The 25,122-nt window shown below is 38.2% G+C and overlaps 1 protein-coding gene across 2 annotated transcripts in view; it reads left to right on the top strand.

Moving 5' to 3' along the window:
• Positions 1-25,122, top strand: part of POLA1 (DNA polymerase alpha 1, catalytic subunit) — a 188,734-nt gene that overhangs the window by 141,917 nt on the left and 21,695 nt on the right. Inside the window, exon 35 of one of the 2 annotated variants that reach the window (XM_026038675.1) lies at positions 7,078-7,174. The exons of the other annotated variant lie outside the window; for it this stretch is intronic. Within the exon in view, the coding sequence (XP_025894460.1) occupies positions 7,078-7,174 (97 nt within the window). The remainder of the gene's footprint in view (positions 1-7,077; positions 7,175-25,122) is intronic. 2 annotated transcript variants of the gene reach the window in all.

The following is a 25,122-nucleotide window of genomic DNA, read 5'->3' as shown; positions in this document are numbered from 1 at the left end:
GGTATTTCTTTGATAGAATGAAGGAAAATTATTAGTCTAGATGGAAAATATAACCTATGATCTTTTAGTTTCAGGATAGGGATGAACATATTTGAAAAATAATCTTATGATTGAAAGCATCAGGAAATCTTAATAGTGGTTTCATGTAAGCTTAATAATAGTGTAAGCATTTCCACCAGTGTATAACTTTCTGTGCTGTATACTTTCCTTCATATAAGCAATTGGAATATTTAGTTACCAATATACTACTCTTTCAACAAACAAAGCTGATGCTGGAGGGCTTCTCAGATTATAATAATTTCCTGTATAAGACTTTTCCACATTGAGACCTTCTGCTCATGAGGGAACATTCAGAACTCAGCAAAGTGGCAAGACAGGGCTGCATATATAGCCTTAACTGTGCCTCCAATTGTAGTAGACTCTTAACAGCATGAACATGCATCTATCTGGAGAATCAAAACTCAGTGCACAGTGAGAAAACCATAGTTTTTTACATCTTTGCTGTTCCTTTAGTGCAATGCTTGCCATTCAGGCTGCACACTGAAGGTTTGCTTCAGGTTATAAGCACAGCTGCAGTCAGGCTACCCAGCCTGTTGTGGGCTAGCTTGCGTGCCGGGAGTAGTTTAGCCCTGGTAGCTGGGTGCCCCTAATGTGCTTCTTCTCAAGGAGCTGAATAAATTGCTCTGTTCTGGGACTCTTGTTTGGGCTCTGATTTGTTGGGAATAAAATCAGGATTTTGAATTTTAAATGGAAATACTTGAAGTTGCTTGAAAGCTAAGAGAATTCCGTTCCGTGATAAGAGTTCTTCTGTACATTTTTCTTTTTTTTTTTTTTCTGTATTTTGAATAAGCAGATGAGCTGTATTTTCAGCTGTGAGTGCTCGTCGCTCAATGGGCACATCAATAACCCTCAGAGCAAGATGGAGCTGTGTTGCTGTGTTAGCTTCTCTGTGATGTGGTGGATGTGTTAACATACACTGGGATACTGTATCTCCAGTGCAGAGGGACAGCTTTGCTTTACGGGGTTGTCTTTCAATGGTCATGTTGTTTCACCACATTACTTTGGGTGAATCAGGGCTACTTTTCACCAAACTACTTCATACTGTCCACTTGGATAGTCAAAGGGCAGATAATTCTGAAGGTCATTGGGTTTAAGTTAAAAAAAATAAAATAAAAAAACAAGATTTCTTTTTTTTTTTTCTCCAGTTTCTCCAGAGTTTCTCCAGAGTCATGAGATGTTACTCATATATTTGTTTCTTTATTCAATTTAGAATCAAGGACTTCAATTATTTGGATAAAACTAGGCCCTGCACCTTTTCCCCTGGTGGAAGTTTGTGTACACACATGTCTGATTTCACTCATAAGTGTCCTAAGTTTTATGTGTATGTACCTTTTGTATATTCACATAAAATATTAGTAATATCAAAAATCAGTCATAAACATCTTGATACTGAAATTTCAGAATAAAGAACGCACTGAATTCTCTGTGCTAAGGGTGTTGTTGGGCAGATCTGACACCCAACCCCTCAAAAGCGAGCAAGTCGTTTTTCTATTAGTTTAGACTTCTGTTTTCACTGCCAGATCTGGTTGAACTGCTCGGATGAGCTTCCATGCTGGGTGCAAGGAGGGGTGGGAGCCCAAACCTGGAAGCGGGTGCGCGCGCAGTTCCCTCCTTGCTGGCAGTGCCTGGTTGCCTCAGCCGCAGCAGGGTTTGCCGTTGCCTCCTGTGCCAGCTGCTGGCCACGCAGCAAACGAGTTAGCTTTGATGGGGTCCATTTCTGATAGGCTGTCAGCGAAGTGAATAGTTTTTGCTCAATTGGTGAGTTGGATTTTGTTTTTAATACATGTCCATATGAGCAGTAGAGCTCACACAGTAATGGAGTGTTGCATACCTATCATTAAGACAAGAAATTGTTAATGAGCACCAAGGACTCTGTTTAAAAATACATTTCTGATGAAGAGGAACAATGCTTATTTTTATATTTTTGCTAACACTGTCAGCTTTAAGTAGGAGTGCTTTACCAGTACTGACATCCCAACTACGTCAGGTTTGCATTCTTTAAGAGATTTTTGGGTAAATATTGCCTGGTCTTCTCATACTGGCTTTTCATTTTATGTACCTCCTCCATATTCCTTCCTCCTGTCACTTTACTTTGAAGTATCTTGTTATGGATCTCAGTATAGAATAGTTCCCACTTGGGAGTCTTCCAGTTTCAGATAATTCATTTAGCTTCTTCGTTATGGCCATAAATAATTTGCTATTAAATTTCTTTAATAGTTGCTTTTTCTCCAAGGATTTTTTTATTGAAAATGTTTAATAATGATATTCTCAAGATCCATGCTGGGGGTATTGTGTTAACCCTTTTACTCAGCCCCTTGCCAGTAGATGTTGTTCACCCAATTCTGCATCCACTTTTCTGTGTTTATGCTCGTGTTGTGTTGTGGTGTTGTGTTGTGTCTTGTTGGATCATCTATGATATTCTCACTCATTTCTAAACGTGACCTAAACCAGTACAAATTCTTGTGATTTCAGGTACTTCCATCCTACTGGTTGCAGATCAGCCCTGCATTTTAAACTGCTTTTTTTGATATATAAGATGAAATTTCAGCATTTGTTATCCTTATATATAAGTGGAGGGTGAGGTGGAGCCCACAACTAATGAGCATTCAGTGTTGAATTAATTCACCTTGTTAGGCCTTTTTTGTAAACAAGAGTCTACCTTCAGACTGCAATGGTGATTGGGTCTGTATGAGCTTGGTCTGATGAAAATAATGCATTTGACACAAGAGAACATGAGTTTTTTGGTTTTGTTATTTTTTTTAATGTAGCATGGATAGCGTTTGGATACATAAATATCCACATTGCCAAGCTATGCTGCCTTTTGAAAATAGAAATTGCTGCTTATAAGAGACATGATAGAAAATGTGTAAAGTCTATACAGTCTTCCAGCAGTAGATTGAGACCAGTGGCACTTCCCCGAAAAAATAAATTACCCGAAATTTGCAGCACATTCATATTCAATTTCATCACAGCAGATGCTCATTAGTATGTTGTTATTAATTGGTATTCACTTTAGGTTTTGTTTAAAATGAAGATAATAATTAGGTTTTAATTACTGCATCTTTCTAGGGGGGGAGGGGAGGAAATGCCTCTCAAACACTGAAGTATTTCCTGTAAGCTCCGCTTAGTTACATGTGCGCTTTGAAAATGCCTGAGATCCGATTTTCTGCCAAAAGAATCTCTTTTCCCTTCCTTTTTGCTTTTTATAGTATTAAGAACTTGTCCTAAGTAATTTGCTTGATGGACATCCTGATTCATTTAACAATAATAAGAACCACTGTTCTTTCTAATCAAATTACAAAAAAGACTTCTCACCAAAGTCACTCTCTCAAGCAGCTGATTAATGAAGTGGTGCCACTGTTTTGTATTACAATTAATTGAAGTAATACAAATAACTTCTGTAGTCTGTGGAAATTATCTCCTTTGCAAAGCCGTGTAGTAGTTAGCAAACTGGGGGTGGTTAGGTTTTGTAATTACTTCTCATTGCCACAGGAGGAATGTATGGGAATGAATCAGGTGAGAAGAAAGTCAAAAAAAAAAAAAAAAAAAAAAAAAGGAAGGTTCATGAGTGTGGTGGGTCTATGGAGTAGAAATTTGGGAGATGCTAAAGAAGAAATAAAAATCTTAAACCTCCTCTTAGAGATGTAATCCAAAGCAGTCCGCATGAAGGCATGAAGGCAGGACGCTTCCAGTTTCAACACCTAAATGCAGCTGCCATCAGCTTCTTGTCATTTAAAGAAATGCTCATGAAGCATTTGGCTTTTTTAAGATGAACAAGGGTCAACACTGACAATTCTTCTCCACTGTTAGTTTAGTTATCTTTAGTCTCTTCCAGCCTTAACCATTCTGTGGTTCTATGATGATACATCTGTGAAGTCTCCTTCGCCAGTATATGCCCCAACAAGTATTCCCTAGGGTATGTGGTAGGTGAGCAGGACTTTTCTTATGACTGAACGTTTTGTAGCCTGTTTCTTTTGGCCTCTTCATGGAAACAAAATAGGGAAAAAGTTGATTAACCAGTGTTGCCTTTCATCAGTTCTGTTAAGAAGACACCATCGGTTTCCTAGTACATGATCTATCCTAGGAGATCTTTCTGGGATGACATGTTGAGGACTTGTGTTTGGCCTGCTGAAACCAGAGGATTCTAGAACCGTATTAAACCTAGATTTCTTTAAATGAATACCTGTTGGCTGAGCACAGTGATTTTTTTCTCCTTTTTTTTCCCATCTCATCTGTTAGTGTTCTGTTGCATATGTAATTTTCTGTCAAAGGAGTAAATAGCTGATGAATACAGACGGTGTACCTTTGGTTCCTACATCTGTTTATTGCTCTTCTAAATAAAATACAAAAAAAATGTCTGGTTGCTTTGGTACAGAGTGTTCTTTCCATGAATGGAAGCTGTCAAGGAAGCAGACTTACCTACTGAAGACAGTTCTTAATGAAATCAAGAAATCAAACATCATGAACAATACATAGGAACTTCAAAATAATTTTATCTTCATCTGTTCAGAATTCAAGCCTGTACGGTGTGAAGAAAGGAACAGAAATTCACCATTACCTATAAAGCGTTCTGTGTGTTTAAAGTTTACAATGGTTTAGGTTTGGGGGGCAAGGGGGTCATTTGTTTATTTGTGTTTTAACCTGTAGGTTACTGAAAATTAAAGGGAATAAAATAAGTGGTGGTACAAAACATCCATAATGTTCTTATAAATTAAAGAGATCTCTTTCTTGGCTTTATATGCGCCATATGCATGGTTAATTTTATGAAAATCTCCAGAACCATTTCTTTTCCACCCGTCTTACTGATTGTAAAGTATGGTGAGAAGTTAAAGAGAAGGAGATGTTAACACACTTAAAGTATGAGTAAAAAAATCTGTATGTTTGTCTATAAACATATATGCATATATATATGTATGTGTCTATGTGTGCACATCCACATTTTTCCATGCTGTTTTTTTTTTGTATTTTCTTTATCCATTTAGGCAGTGACTTTCAATTAGCCTGCCTCCTAATATCAGGTCACTCAACTCCATAGCTGAGGCTTTATTCTTTCATGGGGGTTGTCATTCGTTTGCTTCAGTTGGCTGGCAAAGGTTGTTGTATATCCATTACCAGCAACACAGCACTTTGCATTTCTGAATTGACAAGCAGCTATATTGACCTAGCGCTTATTATGGGTCAACAGCTGCGTTAACCGACGGAAGGACTGAGGGGCAATTAAAATGAATTGGCAAAAATATATCTTCCTAATTTACTCCAATTTGTTATTTATGCTAACATTGTATGGCTTCTATGGTGACACTAAACAGAATGGACCCAATAATGGCAATTAACATAAAAATATAATGGCTAATCAAATTGACAGCAACTGTTTCTCATCATCTCGACACACAATACATTATCAAAACAAACTATTATGAAGGAGGTAATTTCAGTGTTCTATTCAACCTGCTTCATGTGTGCAGTCAGGGAGATGTGTACCAGCAATTACAGCTGAATCTAAAAAACTAAACAAATAACTTAATCGCTGTCGTCCTCCTTTTTTCTTCTTCAGGAAGCAGTAATCAGGATTTACTAAAAATAACTGGTGTATAATAGTATAATGATGATGCATATCGTAGAATAGCTAATAGAGAATAAAATAAGCTTCTGTGTCTTTTTTTAAAATAGGTTCACATGGAGTGGAAGAAAAGTATAATGTTAAAATAATTAAGAAAAAAAACTGAGCAGGAGTAATAGTTGTCAAATGTCTCAACATGGGTTGCTTAATAGTTGTAGATGCCATATAATGTGTTGAGAGAAGTATAAGATTAGCTGAATTTAATAACAAAACTTGGCTTGTTGGGTAGAAAAGTGAAAAGCTAAATTAAAGCAGAATTCCAGTAAGCCTAAGTAGTTATCAGTTGTTATTCCAGTGCATTTGCTGTCTCATTCCTGATGGTATACTGAGCAGCAATTGAATTGTAATCTAACCACAACCTGTGTGGGTTTTATAGCTCATCGGGACAATCTTCAGGGGTTGGTACGTGCCTGCATGTACCCAAAACATACTGAACTGGGCACTGCTTCTAAGTCCGTTGCAGTTACGGTGATTTCATTCTTAGTTATGGGTTTTTGGAGCACAAATCTTCAGCTGGCCAATGTTTGAGGCCCAGTATCAGGCAGCATGTTGAATGTGGTGCTATTGAGCAAGACTTCAATAAAATTAACTTGAAATGGTTTAGCCGTAGAGGGGCTGGTGTAGAACTATCTCATGTCTATCCCAGCAGTTTCCTGACGCACAGAATGACAACAGTGCTCTAAATGCATACAGGCACGTACCTTCGAGCTGGAGAAAGAGCACAGAAGCTTGACATCAGTGACATGCAGAGGATTTAATTGAATATGGTATTGCACATGTACACACCTGCAGAGCTTTGAACCAAATGTGTGATTACTTACATGCAGTAGCCTTCGCAGATGTGTAGAGCAAGACAGTGGCATAATCTTTAAAGGTATATATGCAGCTGTTTTTACTTGAAAGACATGTTCACAGTTTATATAACCACAGCTGTGTGTGTGCATGGAGGGCTGGGTGGCACCGAAATATGGCCAAGCACCTGTGTTCATCAGAAGTATATATTAACCATTTTTCCTTTTTGAGATCATGCCACTGTGCATTGTCCTCAGGCGTTAGGAGTAAGTTACTCCCTTGTCCTGTCATTCTCATGAATCTCATTTTGCTCCTGCATCGTCAGTGTGGTATGCCAATATGCATATCTAAAGAAATGATAAATTTACTATGATCAATATAAATGCCTGGTTTAAGTTGTGGGAAAAAATAAACCGAAATATGTAGTAAAGAGATTTCACAGTAATATAATAAAATAAAAATCTGACATGAACAGAGCATATAATCTGTTAGAAAAGCACAGGAAGCACAGAAGGAAATGCCCTTTGATATTAGAAATAAAAAATAGATGCAAAAGATACCCTTCTTGGAATGGGAATTTTAATCATTGTTTCTTTATATTACAGTATTCTGATAAGGCCCTGTACACCCAGCTCTGCTTTTACCGCTACATTTTTGATGCGGATTATGCGGTGGATAAAGTGATTGCTGAAGAAGATAAAGGTAGGTTTAAATTTTCAGTTAAATATAGTTTAATAACAGCTTGTCTTTGAGAAGCTAGAACTACACATTTTTACTTCCTCAGCTCTTGACTACTAGTCTGTAACATAAACCAAAAAATAGAAGATAGCATGGATTTAGGAATCCTCTGCAAGAGGAATGTGCTGTGTTGGAATAACCAATTTAAGAGTATGTTATATTATCTCCTGTGGTCTTTTGACTGAACTGTACTTACACCATTAAAGAATGTCTTTGCATAAAGTTGGAAGGACATGGCAACTTCAATAAACAGGTTAATTAAAAATACATATCAAAAAAAAAAGCCAAGTAAAGCTTGTTTTCCACTATTAATATCTATAAGACCTTTTCTATCAGAGGAGAAAATGATGGAACAGGAAAAACTGTAACAGTAATTATCTGCAAAGCTCTGTTAAATACACAAATTAACCTAATGTTAGGAAGACTTTTTTTCATGTCTTCTTCCAATTACCATAACATTTATGAAGTAAAACATCTCTAAGCTGTAATGGATTTGCGACTTCTGCGCAGCTAAGTGATTTTCAGGCTGACAGAAGAGTGTTTCTGAGGGCAGGCTAGCGGTTGCCACATGGGAACGCTGAACTAAACTATGTTTGGATCCCATTTTTGAAGCGCCCTTTCCCAGAGAGCGCTTCCCTTGCATCCTGTTTGCAACCCGGTGGTGCCTGTGGAGAAGAGGAGCTCTGGCTGCAGACTGCTGCTGCCTTCTCATAGCTGGTTCTCCCTGAAATACAGCCACCACTGCCCTCCATCCCTAGCTAGGTGGATAGGTGATGGTAAGAGACTAAAGCAAAGAACACTCTTTCTAAGTGCTGTAGTGGTCAGCCTGGTATAAGGGCCTCACTGGCTACAACCTGTTAGCTAAAAGATGCTCCAATAAGCCATTGGGTCTGGTCTTGACCTATTGCATTGATGTTACCTCTTTCACAAACTCTTTATTTCCCTTTTTTAATCCCTTTGAGAGTGAACTCACTTCGATATTTGTACTTCAGAGTGTAAAAAAAGCATATAAAATATACATATATATACATAATATATAAATATACATAAACATATACAAATGTATATAAACATATAAAAAATATCCAAAGAAGGGCACACGGTATAGTCATCTCAGCTTAATAAAACATCATAGGTGTGTAGAGGCTATGTTGTATAGTTGTAACTCCTGCGAGCTAAAAGCAAATGATTCTGTGTGTAGAGCTCTGTCCTAATACAAGGAAAAGAGGGGAAAGATCTAAAGAGTTTGCACAGACTAAACAGTGTCTGTTGTGTGATCATTCCCTTTAGCACCTTTGTGTGCAATCTTTTCAAAGCTGAATTCATCTAAGTGGAATTTTACCTGGTATTCCACACGGGGATCTGTCCACTGTCTTGTACGTGCAGTAGATACCTTTACTGGATGTACCTGTGTTGATAAGTGCCATTAAGTAGAAGTGCCATTTTTGCGGCATCATTGTGTCCATAACTTGCCATCCCATGATGATAGAAATCTTGAAATCTGAGATTTCTTTTCTTCCCTTATGTCCTTTCTGAGCCATGAGTTCACCTCTGAGATTTACGGCATTTTGTTTAATTTTCTGAATTTCATTACTTTAGACTACTTAATCTTATTTTTAGACTTTAATATTATACAAATTATTTCTGAAAACTGTATTTTCTCTTCTGTATTTACATAATTTCTCATCTTCTGTTTATTTTTTGGACCCTCACTGGGAGTGATGGTAACCCTACACTAGAGAATGTTAATTCTAGGTGTAATTCTTAAGAATTTGTTAGAACTGTCTTATGACCTTCCATTCTCTCCAGTAGTTCACCTTTCTGAGCAGCGTATTTTTCTTTTTTTCCTAGCCATTTTAAATAATTTTAAAGGTATTATTTAAAGTTATAATCTTCTTCAACTAGATTGAATTTCAGAAATGGTGCTTTGGCAAGTGTTAAGGCCAGATCAGTTAAACATTACATTTTTTTTTGGTTGATTGGTTGGTTTGTTCTCTTCAGTGAGACAAACCAAATGAGCCTGGTAAATCTATAAACAGTTTTGATCCGTTTTCCTTGTATCTCTGGGAAGGTGATACTTTTCTCTTGCTCCAAAACTTCAGAATACTTGATTATGGCTATTCAGATCACCTTTTGTGTTGTGATATGTACTCTGTTTTCTAGTGAGGTATGTTACCCATATGAAAAACTTTGAAACTCAGTAGTTTGGGAGTAACAACTTTCATGTTTCAATTTTGTCATAATTTTGAAAAGGAAATTTTGTGAGCTTTTGCCCTTAGCAACATGAAACTTATGTTTATTTTTCCCTTGGAACAAAAAGAAATTGTTTCCATGCCATCATTCCCATGCTGTCCTTGACCTGTGATCATTGCTGTTATAAAAAATGAAGGCAGAACTTTAATTTGGGTCTTGTTCAGCTTCGATATTTTCAATTTCTTTGCTTTTTATGTGGCTAAACCATATACTTACTGATATTTTGTTTGGGGTTTGTTTTGTTTCATATTTGCTTTCTTTGCAGGAGGAGTGGTGTATTTGGAAGCCTAAATCACATAGACTTTCACCAGTTCTTTCATTTCTAACACCTTTCCTAACTTTTTGCAGACTACTTCCTGTTCTTTATCATATAGAGTCTGTCTGTTCCTAATAATAATTTTAAAATATAATTCGTCTTGCAATCTTCTCTACCTGAAAAGATTTTTCCATGACATGATATTGGAGATATAAATGTAATGTTCGACTGTAGTTTGAAGAATCTGTGCCTCCTCTTTATTAAAAATCTTGAGATTTTACTAGTTGTTCAATTCGCTTTTTCAAAATTTAGTATGTTAATTATAAGGAGATTTTTGTTTATTCAACCATTTAAACTGAAGGTCTTTACTACTTCTCAAAATGGAATCTAAAATAATATGTTAAGTAACTGAGTGTTGAAACAGAAGCAGTCAAACTGCTTCCCTTCCTTGCAAAGAGGTTCAATGCCATTGTTCACCTAGTCTCCCTTTTGAAGACAGACAAGGTCTAAAACCTTCTCTGCTTCTCCAGCTTGTCAGATTTCACAGCCAGTATCTCCTGGTGCTTCACAAAACTTAGCAATAGAGAGTTTCCCTTAATTTCTAAGTTGAATTTTGCTTTCTAAAGCTTATTTTGTACACCATGGATGGTAGACTTATTTTCATCTTTTAGAGCCATTTTTATTTAAAACCTGTCTGTTCCCTTCTAAATCTTGCAGCTACAAGCCATCATTTGGAGAGAGGGAGGGCCCCGTGTCTGCCTGTTGTTTTATAGATATTTGATAATTTTCACTACAGTTCCTGGAGTTTGTCTACCCCATCTACATCCTCCTTGATGCAGAGGCAACTTAGCACCACAGGTCAGATTCTGCCTGAGTGGAAAGCAGCAGCAGGATTAATTAACGTGTTTTACAGGCTGTTCTTCTGTTTATTCATAACTTTATGGGGTTTACAACGTTTGCAAGAGCACTGTTCACTCTTGTTAAGTTTGTGAGTTAATGTAATCCTTACATGCTATTCTGCACAGCTGCTCCTCACCAGTTCTTCTCATTCTGTATTTGTACAGTTGATGTATTTATTCAAAGAGAAAGTTAGCACTTTTCTCTATTAAATAACTGTTTAGTGTGGGAGAGAAAGCTTTCAAATAGATTTCCAGTTTCTCAAAATCATTAAAAAAACTCATCTTGTCCTCCAGCACACTTAGAGTTCTTCCCAGTTTATCATCTACAAAATCTAAATTGCAATTCCTTACTTCAGGTCTTTAACAAAAGTGCTGATTAGAGCCCTGGCAGATATCTGTGCAACTTCATTCAGTACAGCTTTCATTTCGGCCCTGGGTTATAGATGATCAGTGTGTGTTTTTCTGAACAAAACTGGCCGTGCTGCCCTAATATGCTCTGAAAAAGAACAGAATTTCTTGTATGGGACCCAACCAAAGTCCACCTATTCCTGTTCCTTGAAGTCAGAAATAGCTACCGAAGGAATAATACAAGAACAGTGCAGGCAGGCATGATGCTCTGCCCATGACCCTCCCAACCTTCAAACACTTTCATCCTTAATGACATTCTTAGCTGGATATGGAATTTAATAACCAGCAGGGGTTTTCTCTTCCATGAATTCATCCAAACCCTGATTAAGCTCATGAGCATCTGTTCAGCAGGTATCAGGAACTTCCTCAGATCCACCATCTGTTGCATAAAGGACCTCATGCTTTTGTTTTAAACCTCATGACTGTTGTTTGCCTTTGTTGTCTCTTGGTTCTTGTATTGGAAGACAGGGCAGCAGGGGATCCATACACACTTTTCTGTGCTTATCCTGACCACATACACTCCTCTTATGTCCCCCCTGCATCTCTTTAATTGTTGCACATACAGAAACCATTTCTTTATTCACTTTTCTTTGGAACCTAATCTCCCATTCTAAATCTGTCTTGGGATGGGGAGCAGAAAAGGGCACAGAATCGAATGTACAAGTGAAACTGTGATATAACTGGTACTCCCTGTGTTTTGTTCTGTGTTTTCTCCCAATAATTCCTAATATTTCTTCTTTTTTTACACTACTGATCATTTAGCTAATGTTTTTCACAGATCTATCTATTGTAATCTAGTTCTGGTCATGCCAGAGCTTGTTTCTATGCAATTAACTTTTGAAAAAAGTAATCATAGGTGTATTGCTATACATCTATTTACAGTGAATTTAATTTGTTATTTTATTGTCTGGTTACTGACCTTGCTAGGTCTTCCTGCCATTCTTTAACATGAACTTGAACCTCTACTGTCCTATTAGCACTGCAGAGTTACAACCAAATCAGTATCTTTTAGCCTGGTTGCCAGGTTAAAAAGGTTAAAAAAACAATTATTTATCTACTATTTATCTCTCTTATGGCATGACTGTTTCTGTCTGAAATGATTTTGGTGGGAGAGTCACCAAATTTTTGGTGGGAGATTCATCATTTTGGTGAATTGATTTTGGTGGGAGACTGGGGGACATGTTTAGAAGATGCCCAGATAAGCACAGTATCCTTTGGATTGTCTTTATTCGCCTGTTTGTTGAACAGCATCCTTGGCTGGCCTATAAGCCAAGATGTGCTAGTGATGGTGTCTGTTCAAGATGTCAGGCTTACTGTCCTGTATTTCACTCAGATTTCCTGGATTTGCCTTTAACAGCATCAAAGACAATTTCAAAGGCCTGACTAAAGTCAAGGTGTGACATCAACTGAGTAGCCTCTCTTTGAAGATACTTTACCGACTGTAATAGGCTGTGCAAGATTCTTTGTGTTTCTGCTATATAAAGTGAAGCTCTGAAAATCCTTTGCTGTCTTTCTGAGTTAGGAACTGCACAGTTGGTATCAGGTCAAAAAAAAAAAAAAAAAAGAACAACTTAATCTTCAATATTGCAGTGCTAGAAGCACTAGTTCACAAATGCCAATGATAACATACAGTGTTTATTCTGAATTAATTTTGTAAGCAATTAAGAAAAGACAGGATGTTCCATTTTTACTAGTAAGGTTCTCAAAGTGTTTTCAGCTTTTCCTTGCACATTGAAGATTTTCAAAGTTTTGTTCTGGATTTAGTCAGATACTACAATGCAGGTGCGTGGTCAGAGCAGCAAGAAGCGATAGGAGTAACAAAGCAGCAGCAGCTTCTGTTCATTTGCATCGGGGAGAAGGTGTAGGTGGGCAGTCAGCGATGTAAACTGGTGGTATTTCAATGCAGGAGTGTGCTCACTGTGTGTGCCTTAGCTTTGGAAGTGGAAACCAATGTGTTTTTATAGCTACATCATCAGAAAATCAGATTAGAATATAACATACTTTGCATCATTGCCACGTTCAAGCATTGCTGTTGTTTAATGTTCAACGATGGTGCTGTTCTTATTTTCCTTCTGCAATAAAATAAAATATGTTAAAAACTAAGATAAATTGAGCTGACAAGGTCAGTGAAGCTCTTGTCAAATGTCACTAGTTCCGTTCTTCAGAGTTCTGTTCTCCCTCTTGCCATAAAGCACCGAGTCTTGATGCAAGACTCTGGGTAAGAATTCTGCAGGCTCCTCGCTCCCAGCGGCTGTAGCATTATTCCAAAAGGAGTGCACTGACATCACGGAGGTTATTCGCGGTACTTGAGATTTTTTAGTGAAACGGGAATCTGATTATTAAACTCTGTTTCCTACTATGAAATGGAGGTGAAAGAGTCTCGCCGTAGCATTTCCAAGGGAGGCCCTGCTACGTGAGTTGTTTGCAATGCACTTAGGTATTGCCGAAACAGAAATCTCAGAGGTGCTGTGGTGTATTCACAAACACTGAGCCCCTGATTACTGGATTCCCAAACAGTCTGGGCACGTCGGTTTAGTGGCCAAGTAGAAGAAAGTGAGGCTGGGAGGAAGATAACTTTGGAGAAAGCTCGTAATGAAACGTCCCTGTATGCCAGGAAGACTTCTTCCTTCAAAGGGTATGCGAGTGCTTGGAAGGAGGATATAATTGTTTGGGTTATGTGTTTATGGGCTGTAGTTTCGTAATGCATATTCAGAGGACGTTTTTGCACTTTTGTCACAGCTGTGCATGTGCCTTACTTCACCCTCCCGTGCAAAGCCCTAAAGCATCTAGTTTACTTTATGGATGAATAGACTGTAAAATTGTATTGGGAAAAAATGAAACTCTTCTAGGCTGTATGACCCAGACATAAATACATGAAATTCAGCTCCGGATAGTTGTGTGCATCCTATAATTTGAATGTTGGGGTTGTTTTGTTTTGTTGTTGTTGTTGTTTTTCTCAGTATGTTCCTTCCTTGGTGTGCCAAGTATCAGTTTGAAGTGATTTTTATATTAGAATTCTTACAACTCTTTGAAAGAAAACCACTTGAAAGTAAGGAAGGGGTTAGGCACTGTGTACGTAATGTAATATGCTTACATAGTATACTGAAGGGGTGGTATAGTTCGGGGTGTACAGTTTTTCAAGGGAAGATGGGGAAAAGTCATATAAATAACCCAATATTTGCATATACACACATACACATGTATATATATGTGTCGCTATTTTTAAGAAAATGGTAGCTGAAATTTGGCATAACTCTTTCAAGAAAGTGCACTTCAACTGAAGAAACCTATTTCTGAAGCTTTACATCTGTAGTTGCTGTCACTCAGACTTCACAGTAGCGATCTTTACTTCAAAGCAGACAAATGCCCTTCTGCACCTTTGCTCTCAAGTCTCCTAGCTTGCATCTCGTTGTTCTAGAAGAAACTGTAAAATACTAATTTCCAATAATTTAATCTTTGAGTACATCTTCAAAAACACTTTTTCATTTTTCCTCAACATATTCTGTTTTGTAGAGGAAGATTTCTCAACATTTTTTTGCAGCGTCTTAAGCACAATTCAGATGTACCTGCTTGAACAACTGTTATAATAGAGAGAGAAAAACACACTGGAATTATGAAAGTTACCAAAAAATAGAATTTATACACATAGAAATTCAGAATTTGATCATGACTTTTTTGATCTTTTCCGTAGAAGTGAAAGCGTCTTGGAAAGATTACTGAAAAAGAACTCACATTTTTTTTCAGTACTGACTGACTGACTGCAAATTTGGAATCATTTTCATTGGAAAAAATGAAATTTAATGAAATTTGGTGGAATGGAATTGAATTCAATATCTTCAATATTTTTAAAATCTAACTTATTAAAATCCATGACAGTTTTACATGAATACTTAGTGTATTCATGTATTTTGACCGTTTTCCAAGTAATGTTTGTTTATTTAGCTGACCTGTAAATCTTAAGTTATCTTTCCAAAACAATCATACAGTTTTATTATCAGTTCAACATTTTTTAATATCTTATGTGAAACACCTGTTTTTTTCCATTCCATTTCATTTTGTGGAGTGTACTTAAGATCTTTATAGTCTCTGTTAAACCTACAGAATCCAAGTCAGCCGCATTGTGGTAAATAGCACCGTCCAGAACCCAGTCTGTGAGCACAAAGCTTAATGGGCTGTGACACCTTTCTTGGAGGTAGGAATTGTTGGGAATTATTTTCTCGGCTTGTGAATGGGAATAATGAGTTACAGCAGTTGTGGTACATCCACGTGGTGGGAAGTCTGTGGCATGAGCAGAACTGTGGTTACGGTGCCGCTCCCTCCTCCTCTTTGATTAAGGATTTTTTTTTCCCTTTAATCACTAGTGCTAATGCTGCAGGTTGGGAGGAGGTACATGCACATCTAACTTCTGATTCCTCATGGTTTGGAGTACTTACTTGACTGTTTCAAATAAATACTGTGCTGGTGACAGCAGCAGTTTATGTGGGAAAACGTGAGCAAAAATATTGTTTTCTCATTTACACCTCGTTTTTACTTACATTTAACGGCTATGTAGCAACTTGTGTTAGAATATGGTATTGCGCAGGCTATCTGATGTAGTCTGACTCCTTTTTGAGTTCTCTTTTGACTGTCTCTAAGCAGAACATACATTAAAACTTTTCTTTTTTCCTGCGTCATTTCTTTTTTTCACCTGCAACTGATATTTTTCTATTGCGACTTTTGTCTTTCTGGTTTCACCTGTCTTAATACGGATTTTGTTTGTTAATGCGGGTCAGAAATGATAAGGCTCTTTTAATGACTTCTCATCTTCACAGCAGTAAGCACTTTTCTTAATGTAACGTGCAGGACAAGCCTCTTGCACCTTGCAGAGGACCCTTAAGTTCGATGGACCTGTATTCTAGATCCCAGATTTCTGATACTGAGGCTAATTCTTTAAAATTATTTTTTAGAAATTGGAGATATAAACAAACAATTTCCCCCTGCATAATCCATTCAGGATATATGTGACTAGGCATGAGAAGGGTAATATGAATCCTAGGCTTTAAAGAGATTTAAAAAAAGATGCAATTATCTGTATGATAAGTCTCATATAAGAAATGTATTTTAGAACTTGCCAGTGATGGCTTTTAATCACTTTGATATTTTGAGGAAAATGGTAGCTTTAAACAGATGATACAGAATTTATTTTTAAAAATGTATTGTGCTTATACAGTTGATGGCTTTTATTTCCATAATGTTTTTTACTACATAATTATACATCTTAATTACGTAATTACCGTCATAATTATTATGTAATTACATGTAGTTCCACTAATTACAAAATCAGGAAGTGTAATTATCTACTAAAAACTTTCTGAAATCTTATTTGTTCACTAGAGATTATTTAAAAGACCAGTGACCTACTGAGTGTGATGTACAGTGTTACACATGGAGCCCAATTCTCCTTTTCTCTTCCTTTATGGCCAGTAGGGTTTGAGAAGGTTGTAGAAGGAGTTTCATGTCTTTAATTTATTAATATTGTCCTTAAAATTAGTTTTAAAGACTTGACTGTATTCCCCATACATTTGGACCTCTTCATTTTGTCACTCTGATTCTGTAAATGTAAATGTTTTGTTACTGGAGTTGCATAAAGTTTCACACTTTGAAGTAGCACCTTTCTAACTTCAGTCTTTGTGTTATTTTTGAGCTTAGCTGGGCCTGTTGTCTGGTGTTGGGTATGAGGATGGTAGGAAAAATATTGTTTAGGGCCATATATTTGTGGAGTAAAACCTAGAATCCACAAAACATTTGGGGAATGCAACTGGTTTCTCCTGAGTTCAAGAAATTTCTTGAGGGCTTAGACTTCTTTTTGTATTTATTTTGCTATATTGATGTCATACATACATTAATATCTGTATGATGATTTATTACTTAACAATGCAAGTGTTAAATTATTTGTCCAACAGGACAGTTTGAAATAAAAAGTTGTAGTGCAGTTTAGAGAAGGGAAAAAAATAATATTCAGGATTCCTTATGGTGGTTTTAGAGTGAATTAAGAGTGTTGTAAAGTGCTAAATTTACTGGCTCTTCATTCAGTAACATTATCACTTGTATCAAAACGACATCAGAAATACAAAGCTTTTTCGCACGTGAATCAAGACAGCAGTATGCTTTTATTTATATGTGTTGATGTTAACTTAAGGAGAAACACCAAAGGGAAAAATACTTCCAACCACAGGAAACAGGCGCATGTGATAAGGCTGAGGTAAAGAAGTGATTAAATCTCTGTAGCGAAAGGGAAAGGTTCGAAGTGGAACATAAGGAAAACAGGTTACTGTGATTTTGGGCTGCAATTTCTGTGGACACGACACAATATTTTGTGTGTGTGTGTGTGTGTGTCTTTGTATAATTTCCCTATGCTCATGACGTAAGCAGCTACTTTAGTACAGATTTACCAAAAGCTATTTTAATCTCTCAAACTTGGCCTGGGTCCGCAGGTAATGCGAATCCGACACCTTTTTGATGTCAAATGGAATTACCTCAGTTTGCATCTACTAAATACAGGAATCCGAGGGAGAATTTGGTCTCCAAAACAATTTGAACCATATTGGTCTATAAAAGAAGCATATGGATTCATTACTCTCCAAGATGTGAGTTAATACTGCAAGTAAAATTAACTACTTTATTTACAGAAGAATAATAACCCTACAGGAGACACTTCTTCAGAAGTATCTTTCTGCCTCCTTAATAAACAAAGCATCTGTATTAAAGATATAATGAAAATATAGCTATCTTTTTATTTCTTCTTCTGGAGTAGATTACCAAAAAATCTTACATTAAGGATGAGAAGGCTGCGTAGAGAACAGCGTAAGAGCAAGTGCTTGTTCTGTAGAAAAGCCAAACCCCGTGTGAAAAGGCGATTAAAAAGGCAGTGCCGGAGAGCGAAGCACCTAGATGGGATTTCTGTCTGGTTGGTGCATGCTGCAGGGAACGTCCCCCGGGCCGGCCGGGCCGCTGTGGTTGCGCCGCGTTCCTCTCACCTCGGAGCTTTGGGCTGGGCGGCCGAGCGGAGTGGACGGGCTTTGGGAGCTGCTTGTTTGGATCTACTGGAAATTAGTTTGGAAGAAGTTGATTTGATCCTGCCAGGATTGCAACTGTCAAACGCCTATCAAAATGTTTTCCTATCTTATATTATTTAACTTGGAATATAATAATGTAATTATTTTGACATGAAAATGTTACATTCGGTAGTATTTCCACTTATCTTTAAATAGACATTTTTTCACTTTCAAGAGATGCACACGGTAAGACAAAACAAATGAACAGAATGTGAGTGACAGCCCAAGTCAGTTTATTTAGATGATAAAACAAATAAAATTTGACGTTAATAGCATTGTATGAACTTAGAATTAAAGTATTTAGCTATTTATGGGTTTTTTTGTCTTTCTTGTCTAACAATATGTGATTCATAAACAGACAGCAGAAGACAACATCTTGTCTAGACTGCATGTTTTTCAATGAATATCTTTGTCAGAAATTGTATTAAATATTTGTGTAAATTGTGGGTCCTTTTAAATGGTTCCTACATGGTATAGGTATATACGCACCCCTGATCAGTCCACTTTTGATTTTTTGCTAGAGCTAAGCCTCCAGTTTAAAAAGTAGTATTGAAACATAGCTAATGGTATATGGCAAAAACAAATACACTCAAGATATTTACTAAGAGAATGTAACTGCCATGCTTTTGAACAGTAATTCTTAACTCTAGTAATCTTGATGTGGAAAGTTCTTACTATTTAGTATTTTGAATACTGTACTGTACAGCCGTTGGTGGATTTTAAGTAGGTTATCACATGCCCAATTACATCACTTGATGAATGATTCAGTAGTTCACAATATTATTTAAGTCAAGAGTGCAGTTTCTTGGCTTGTGCTAGCAATGAAAAAGTGTGTGCCTAATTTTGCACAACTGGCAGTATCTGTGCGTAAGATACGTGCGTTTGGTGCAGCACAACAGCTGCGGTTCTTGGATAGGTGCAGAGGGAGAGAGAAAGAGAGAGAAAGAGGATTTTATCTGAAAGTTCAGTTTCTGAAAATTTTGAAGTTCAGAAACTTCTTCTGTTTTCTTCTTCCTCTATGCTGAAAGACTTAGCTGCTGGTTCCCAATTTAAGCCAGATTTCGGATATTTTCTCAGTGGTTCCAGAAGAAGGAGGCTGGGACCTCGCGCAGCGTTTGCACTGGAGCATCCTTTCCCTTGGAGGCTTTGAATAGGGTCTGGAGGTCTGGGAGGGTTAGTCAGGTTTGGTTAGTTTGGATTTTGTTGGGTCTCCATGTTAAGTACTTTTAAGCTCCCGTTTAGTCAAAATATGTGGCTTATTTCAGTGTTTGGTCTATTAGCTTATTAGTAGGGCACCTGTGTTTTCTAGTAAGAACAGAAACAAAAAGGAAAAAGCTGTACAAGGAGAGTGCCAGTATGCCCATACTTTACAAAGATAATATGAGAACATAGGGAAAGAAGGATAAGATAAAACCACAAATGACCACGGGGTCAGATGATGTGTGGATGCCGCCCTGTGCCACATGCTGTAGGTGTGCCTGCTTGAGCAGGAAGGTTGGACTAGATGATCTCTAGAGGTCCCTTCCAACCTTGAATATTCTGTGATTCTGTGAACACATAACTACCATGATCAAGGTTTAATAAAGGCAACAAGAAATGCCTGCCTGTACTGAATTAGAGATGAGGGGAAAGCTTTAAAGCAAAAGAAAAATAAGGAAATAAAAGAGTGAACCAGATGTATAAAATGAGCACTTATCATGCAAATTTGGTAAATATGAAAAAAGTCCTGAAAAACAGAAATGTTGAAGGATTTGGAGAGGCAACAATAAATGAAACTAATTTGCATGGTGGCCTGAGAGCAAAATCAGCCTCTGCAAAGCGTAGTCTCTATTTTTATGGATTGTTTGAAACGGGGTGGTTCAGATAAGCACCTGCATGTCCAGTGGAAGGTCCCCAGTCTCTGGATTTCTGTGAATTAGCTGTCCTGTGAGGATTTTTTTTTTATTAGAAAGTGTTAAATAAGATATTTACCTATGTATTTTTAAAAATTGTTGCCCAGGCGCTGACACAAGTCTTACATTGGCAGTAGCTGTCTTGGGAAGAATTCTAGAATTGGGAGTAATTTGAAAACTGTTTTGTAGCATCTTGTTCTATCTTGTTCTGGATATGAAAAAGGGGGAAGGGAAAAAGACCCTGAGAAGCATGTGATAAAGATCTTTTTTATCATCCTCTAAACAAAATATGATTTGAGAGGAAGTCTTTTCTATGCAGAAATCAGCAATTTTACAGATGGAGTACTTCCTTCTCGGTAGCATTCTTCATCAGTTGCAAGCTGATGTTTTTGAAACGTCTTTAGTAGGCCAGAATTTCTGTTGAATAGAACATTTTTTGAAGGCCGTTATTATGATAAACCAGGTTCTTAGCATAATTCAAATTAGTATATATACTTTGGTTTTAAAAATGGAATGCTATTGCAAAGTATAAATCACAAATGGCACTCAGGGAAAAAAAATACTGTTGAACATACTCAGAGATTTTTAAATTTAAGGACTTTCCAAAGCGTGGGTGTGCATTCTGTGCCAGGTGAGGCCAGGGAATGCCTCAAGGTCAAACAAACTTTCCATTACAAAGTAAAACTCTTTTAGTGCAGTGTTTTCCAATTATAGTGATAATCTAAATCACCACAGCAACAGGCTTACTTATATGGTAGGTAGTCACCCTTATCTTTTCAGCTGCTATACATTGCCTAACCAAAAAAAAAAAAGGTAGACAGCAGCAGTAAGTTGAGGAATGAATAGGGGCACACAAAGGTTTTCCTCCCTTTGGAGGATGTCCATCTGATGCTTCGCTTTCACAGATGCAGAGGGCAGAGAGGAATGATGAGAAGCCCCCTCACCTTTCACAGCGTAGAGTTTCCTGCCCCGCCACAGGTGATCCACCTCTTAAGTGGTGTGTGTAAGATATGCCTCTTAAGTGGGGTGTGTGTGGTGATATTTGAGAGGAAATTTGTCACTTGTGCTACGTATCCAACACGATCTTTGTAGGAATGTGATGAGAACGCTATGAAAATATGAAATACCTCAAAAAGTCGAGTAAAGTGCCCAAGAGACTGGATACTTTTCACTCACTCCTGGGAATCCTTTTCATTGATTTTTCTGGGGTCTGAACTGTATGAAGCAGTAACTTCTTGTTCAAACTGAAGGAAGGTGAGATCCCCTTTGGCTCAGAAGGTCCCATACCAGTCTTCCGGAGCAGAGCAGAGCACGTTGTCCTGATATAAACCACTTAGGCCGCCCAGAACCATCTGTTTCTAAAATAAGTGTAACTGGAAAGCCTTGGGGAAGGTACCTGGGCATCACAGTTCGCCGTGAGGAGAGGAATGCCATGACGCCCACATCTCCTGCGGGAAAATCTGCAGTGAAGGTTGCAAACCAGCCTGTTAAAAAGCATCCTGTCAGTGACACTGACTGTTGTTTTGTGGTTATGTGCAGAGACAGCAAAGGATGTCGCTCTTCTGAGCTCCTAGTATTTTTCACAGGACCATATCTGCACACTCACCTTCCTCTGAGGGGCCGTTTGAAAGTTAATTCACAATCATCAAGGTGATTGTTGTTATCTCTTAATAGCTATTCTTTACCCACAAAAGATTTCAGATGCTAAAAGCCAAATCCATAGACTTCTGCTATTTTATATACAGTAAATACAGGGATTTTGGTAACTCTAGAGGAACTTACTCAAAGACGACTTTAATATTCTTGCAACTTTTAGTTCATAATCCTTCTTATTTCTCCTGAGTGTCAAGCATGTAAAAGGAGAAAAAAAAATCCCCCCCAAAAATAGACAACTTGATTTAAGAAGGGTGTTTAAAATATATTTCTGTGTAACAGGCAAGCCTTCAATAATCCATTATTTTATGTATAAAATAATGACATAGAGGACATGAGGCGCACATGGATATTTAAATGTATCAAGTTAGTACACTGAGATCAAAGGCTATCTCTGCATGAGGGACTCTGCGCATTCCCTTCCAGATCAACTGCAACATCAAGGACAGGAAAAGCTGCGGAGCGTTTTGTTTGCTGTGTGTTCAATCTCCTGTCATGTGCTAATGCAGTCCTTGTCAGAAAGTACTTAATGTTGTGGTACCCAAGTAACCTACTTCCCTGTTTTACCTCCATTGTTCCCATGAATACATATCACCTGGATTCCCTGCTCAAAATTGCTGACTTCTCACAGCTTGGAGGTGATCAGTAGACATGTTTCCCTAGGGGAGAAAGGGAAAAAAAATATTGACATCCTAGTAGTGGGGATAGTTGCATGGCTGGAAAAGAATATGTTGTTATTTTCACAATCTCCTTAGTATTTCAGAATGGCCAATTTCATATCACTATTAAAGGGAAGGGAGGAGGATTTGTATCCTCTGAGGACCCTCTGGGTGAAGGTCTTCTAAGTGAAGAAATGCCCTGCATCCCGTATCTGAATAGCTGCAAGCGTGTGTTTTATCAACGTCTGTAATGCCTTGTAGATGAATTAGCAGGATTTGGGAGGAATGCAGAGGGAGGAACAGGAAAGTAAAAGAGAATTTCTTCAAAAAGCTGTGTTTGGTTTTCATTTTCTTTTGAAATTGGCCAGTGTGTTAAAGCAGAATAATATATTTTTTAATGTTCTAGGACCCTAAATATTTTCAGGGGCCATAGTATATTTTTTCATGTTCCAGAGCCCTAAATTCTGAACTTGCAGTGGTGCCTGATTCAGTGCTACTGAACCCTCGTGAATCACCATTTGCTCATGGTCTGTCCCTAGCAGTGCAAGCTGAAGTTAGCAGGGAGCAGTTGATCCCGTTTGCTTTGTAACACAGCGTGTTTTCCGAGGAGTGCTCCTGGTCTGCTTTGCTGGAGAAGCTGTTAGTTTCCACCAGGACTGACTGCTTGCATGGTGGCTTTCTTTGTGCATTTTGTAGAATGTATCTAATTAGTTCTCGGATACCTTCGTCTTTGATAAAAACTGATTAAGTTAGGAATGGGTAACACAAGTTTGCCGGCAGTAGCAGGTTGTTTTTCCCTCTCTAAGTAATTTCCTACCTGTGAGGTTGGTGTTTTCAGCATTTGCTGAAATTCCTGCAAGGCCCCTAGCAGTCAGGATGCAGGACAAGTGACAAGGGAGAGTATTTCAGTGGAGTATTTCAGGGTTTCTGTCTGTCATTGTGTCGTGCAGCAGGTGACTGGGCATTTCTCTCCGTGCTGGGACGTTCCTTCCGTACAGTTTGTGCTATCAAGCTAGAGAGTGTAGAAGCCAGCATCTATAAACTGCTTGGTCTGAGGGAAATGGGTGGTCCTTTTCCCAGATACCGATGGTAATGAGCATCTGGTGCGTGTAGCACCAGCAGCTCTTGAAGGCAGCTGTTTTTTGAAGACACTTTACTATAAAGCTCAAGTTTTCAAAGTGGGACCTATAGGTATGGGTATCTTCCAGTAAATAGTGTAAAATTTTGATATTGTTATTTTAAATAATAGGATAAATATCCTTTGCACATAGTCTGAAATAATCCCATATGGGGCAGCAGTTCCAGAAGTCCGTCGGAGGAGCTAACAATTGTTTGTGTGTATCACTAAGAACTATAGATTATTGTCCCTCACACTCAGATGCGCATGTAATTTAAAGTGGGTGTTGGGTTGATTAAGAATCTTTATTTTTGGAGTACATCATGTTCTCTTTCAGGCTAGAAAGGAGATGTGCTGCCTTGTCATCTTACTTTTTTTTTCCTTGGTGCTTTGGGGATCTGTTTTGCCTCGCGATGCACAACATGTTTTGTGGGAAGTAGGTGAGGGTGACTAATGCTGGAAATGACAGGGAGGTGGATCTCAGGCATTTAAGAGCGAGTGTCAGAAAAATACAAATTTCAAGGATATAATGTTGCTATGTAGCTAACTGTTTGCACTGTAGCTTGGGATATAGACAACCTCTGTCAAATACATGATAAGCTTCTGCTGTGCTTCTGTTAAGTGCAGGTTTATCTATTAGTGTATTAAGTCTTTTGAGAAGAAGTATCTCATGTGGTGGTTGCCCTTTGACCGAGGGTGTGGGCTGTGTGGTTTTGCCATACGCAAAATAAAGCAACAGTACTTAGTTCTGGCCACACACCTCCTCCAGAATTAGATCACAAACAGCATCTTTATTCCTTTTTTTTATAGCTGATCTTCTGTGCGGCAGCAGGTGCTTTAGTCTGTTGTCATCTTCCCTGTTTTAGCAGCTGACAGAGCAGTGTGCTTCGCTTTGGCGCGAGCCGAGCCGCCCTCACGGCGACGCGGCGGGAAAGCCGCGGCCTCGCCTGGGCGGCGCGCGGAGCTGGGCAGGCGAGCGGCACTCGCCGGAGCGGCGCGTCCTCCGGGAGGGCGGCGCTGCGGGGCTCGGGCCCCCGCTCGCCACGAGAGCCCCCTCGGCTCGGCCTCATCGCCTGGTGAGATCCCAGAAATGCTTTCGGTAAGTCTGCTTGATTTGAAATGCTTTCAGAAAGGCCTTCTCATGCAGATACTAATTAACGACAGGCTGAATGAATGCAGTCGGATGAGGGGCTTTCCACTTCTGAGTTAGTTTCAGACACATTAATCAGAATTGGTTTCAGTAGCTTAGGGAAAATACTTCTCTGCCAGAGAAATGTGCAACATCCAGCATTAAAATCCATAACGTAAAAGTATGGCAAGCCTGACAAGATAAGACAGCATTTCTTTTAATGTGCCTTTTTTTTTTCCCTGACTGGGACACAATGACATTTGTGTATTTTTCATTATGTGAATTACATGGGAGCACATTTCTGTTTTTGAAAGTGTATATTCTTTTCATAAGGCAGGCCTTTATACAAACTTGATAGTACTTATGTGTGGACCCATTTCATTGCAGTCAAATAGGCATATTTAGTATGTGCAGGAGCTCATAAAAATCCATTTAAATATGAGATACAATTGAAAGACCTAATAAAGAGCAGTCAAACCTATGAAGTCTACTTACAATGGGTTATACACGTAGTGCATGGCCCAGCAGCACCTTTTTATTAGAGATCTGAAC

This window comes from Nothoprocta perdicaria, unplaced genomic scaffold (genome assembly GCF_003342845.1).
Source record: "Nothoprocta perdicaria isolate Ctin4 unplaced genomic scaffold, notPer1 scaffold_215, whole genome shotgun sequence".
Lineage (NCBI taxonomy): Eukaryota > Metazoa > Chordata > Aves > Tinamiformes > Tinamidae > Nothoprocta > Nothoprocta perdicaria.
The sequence above is the reverse complement of the archived record's forward strand: the minus strand, read 5'-3'. Positions and strand labels throughout refer to the sequence as shown.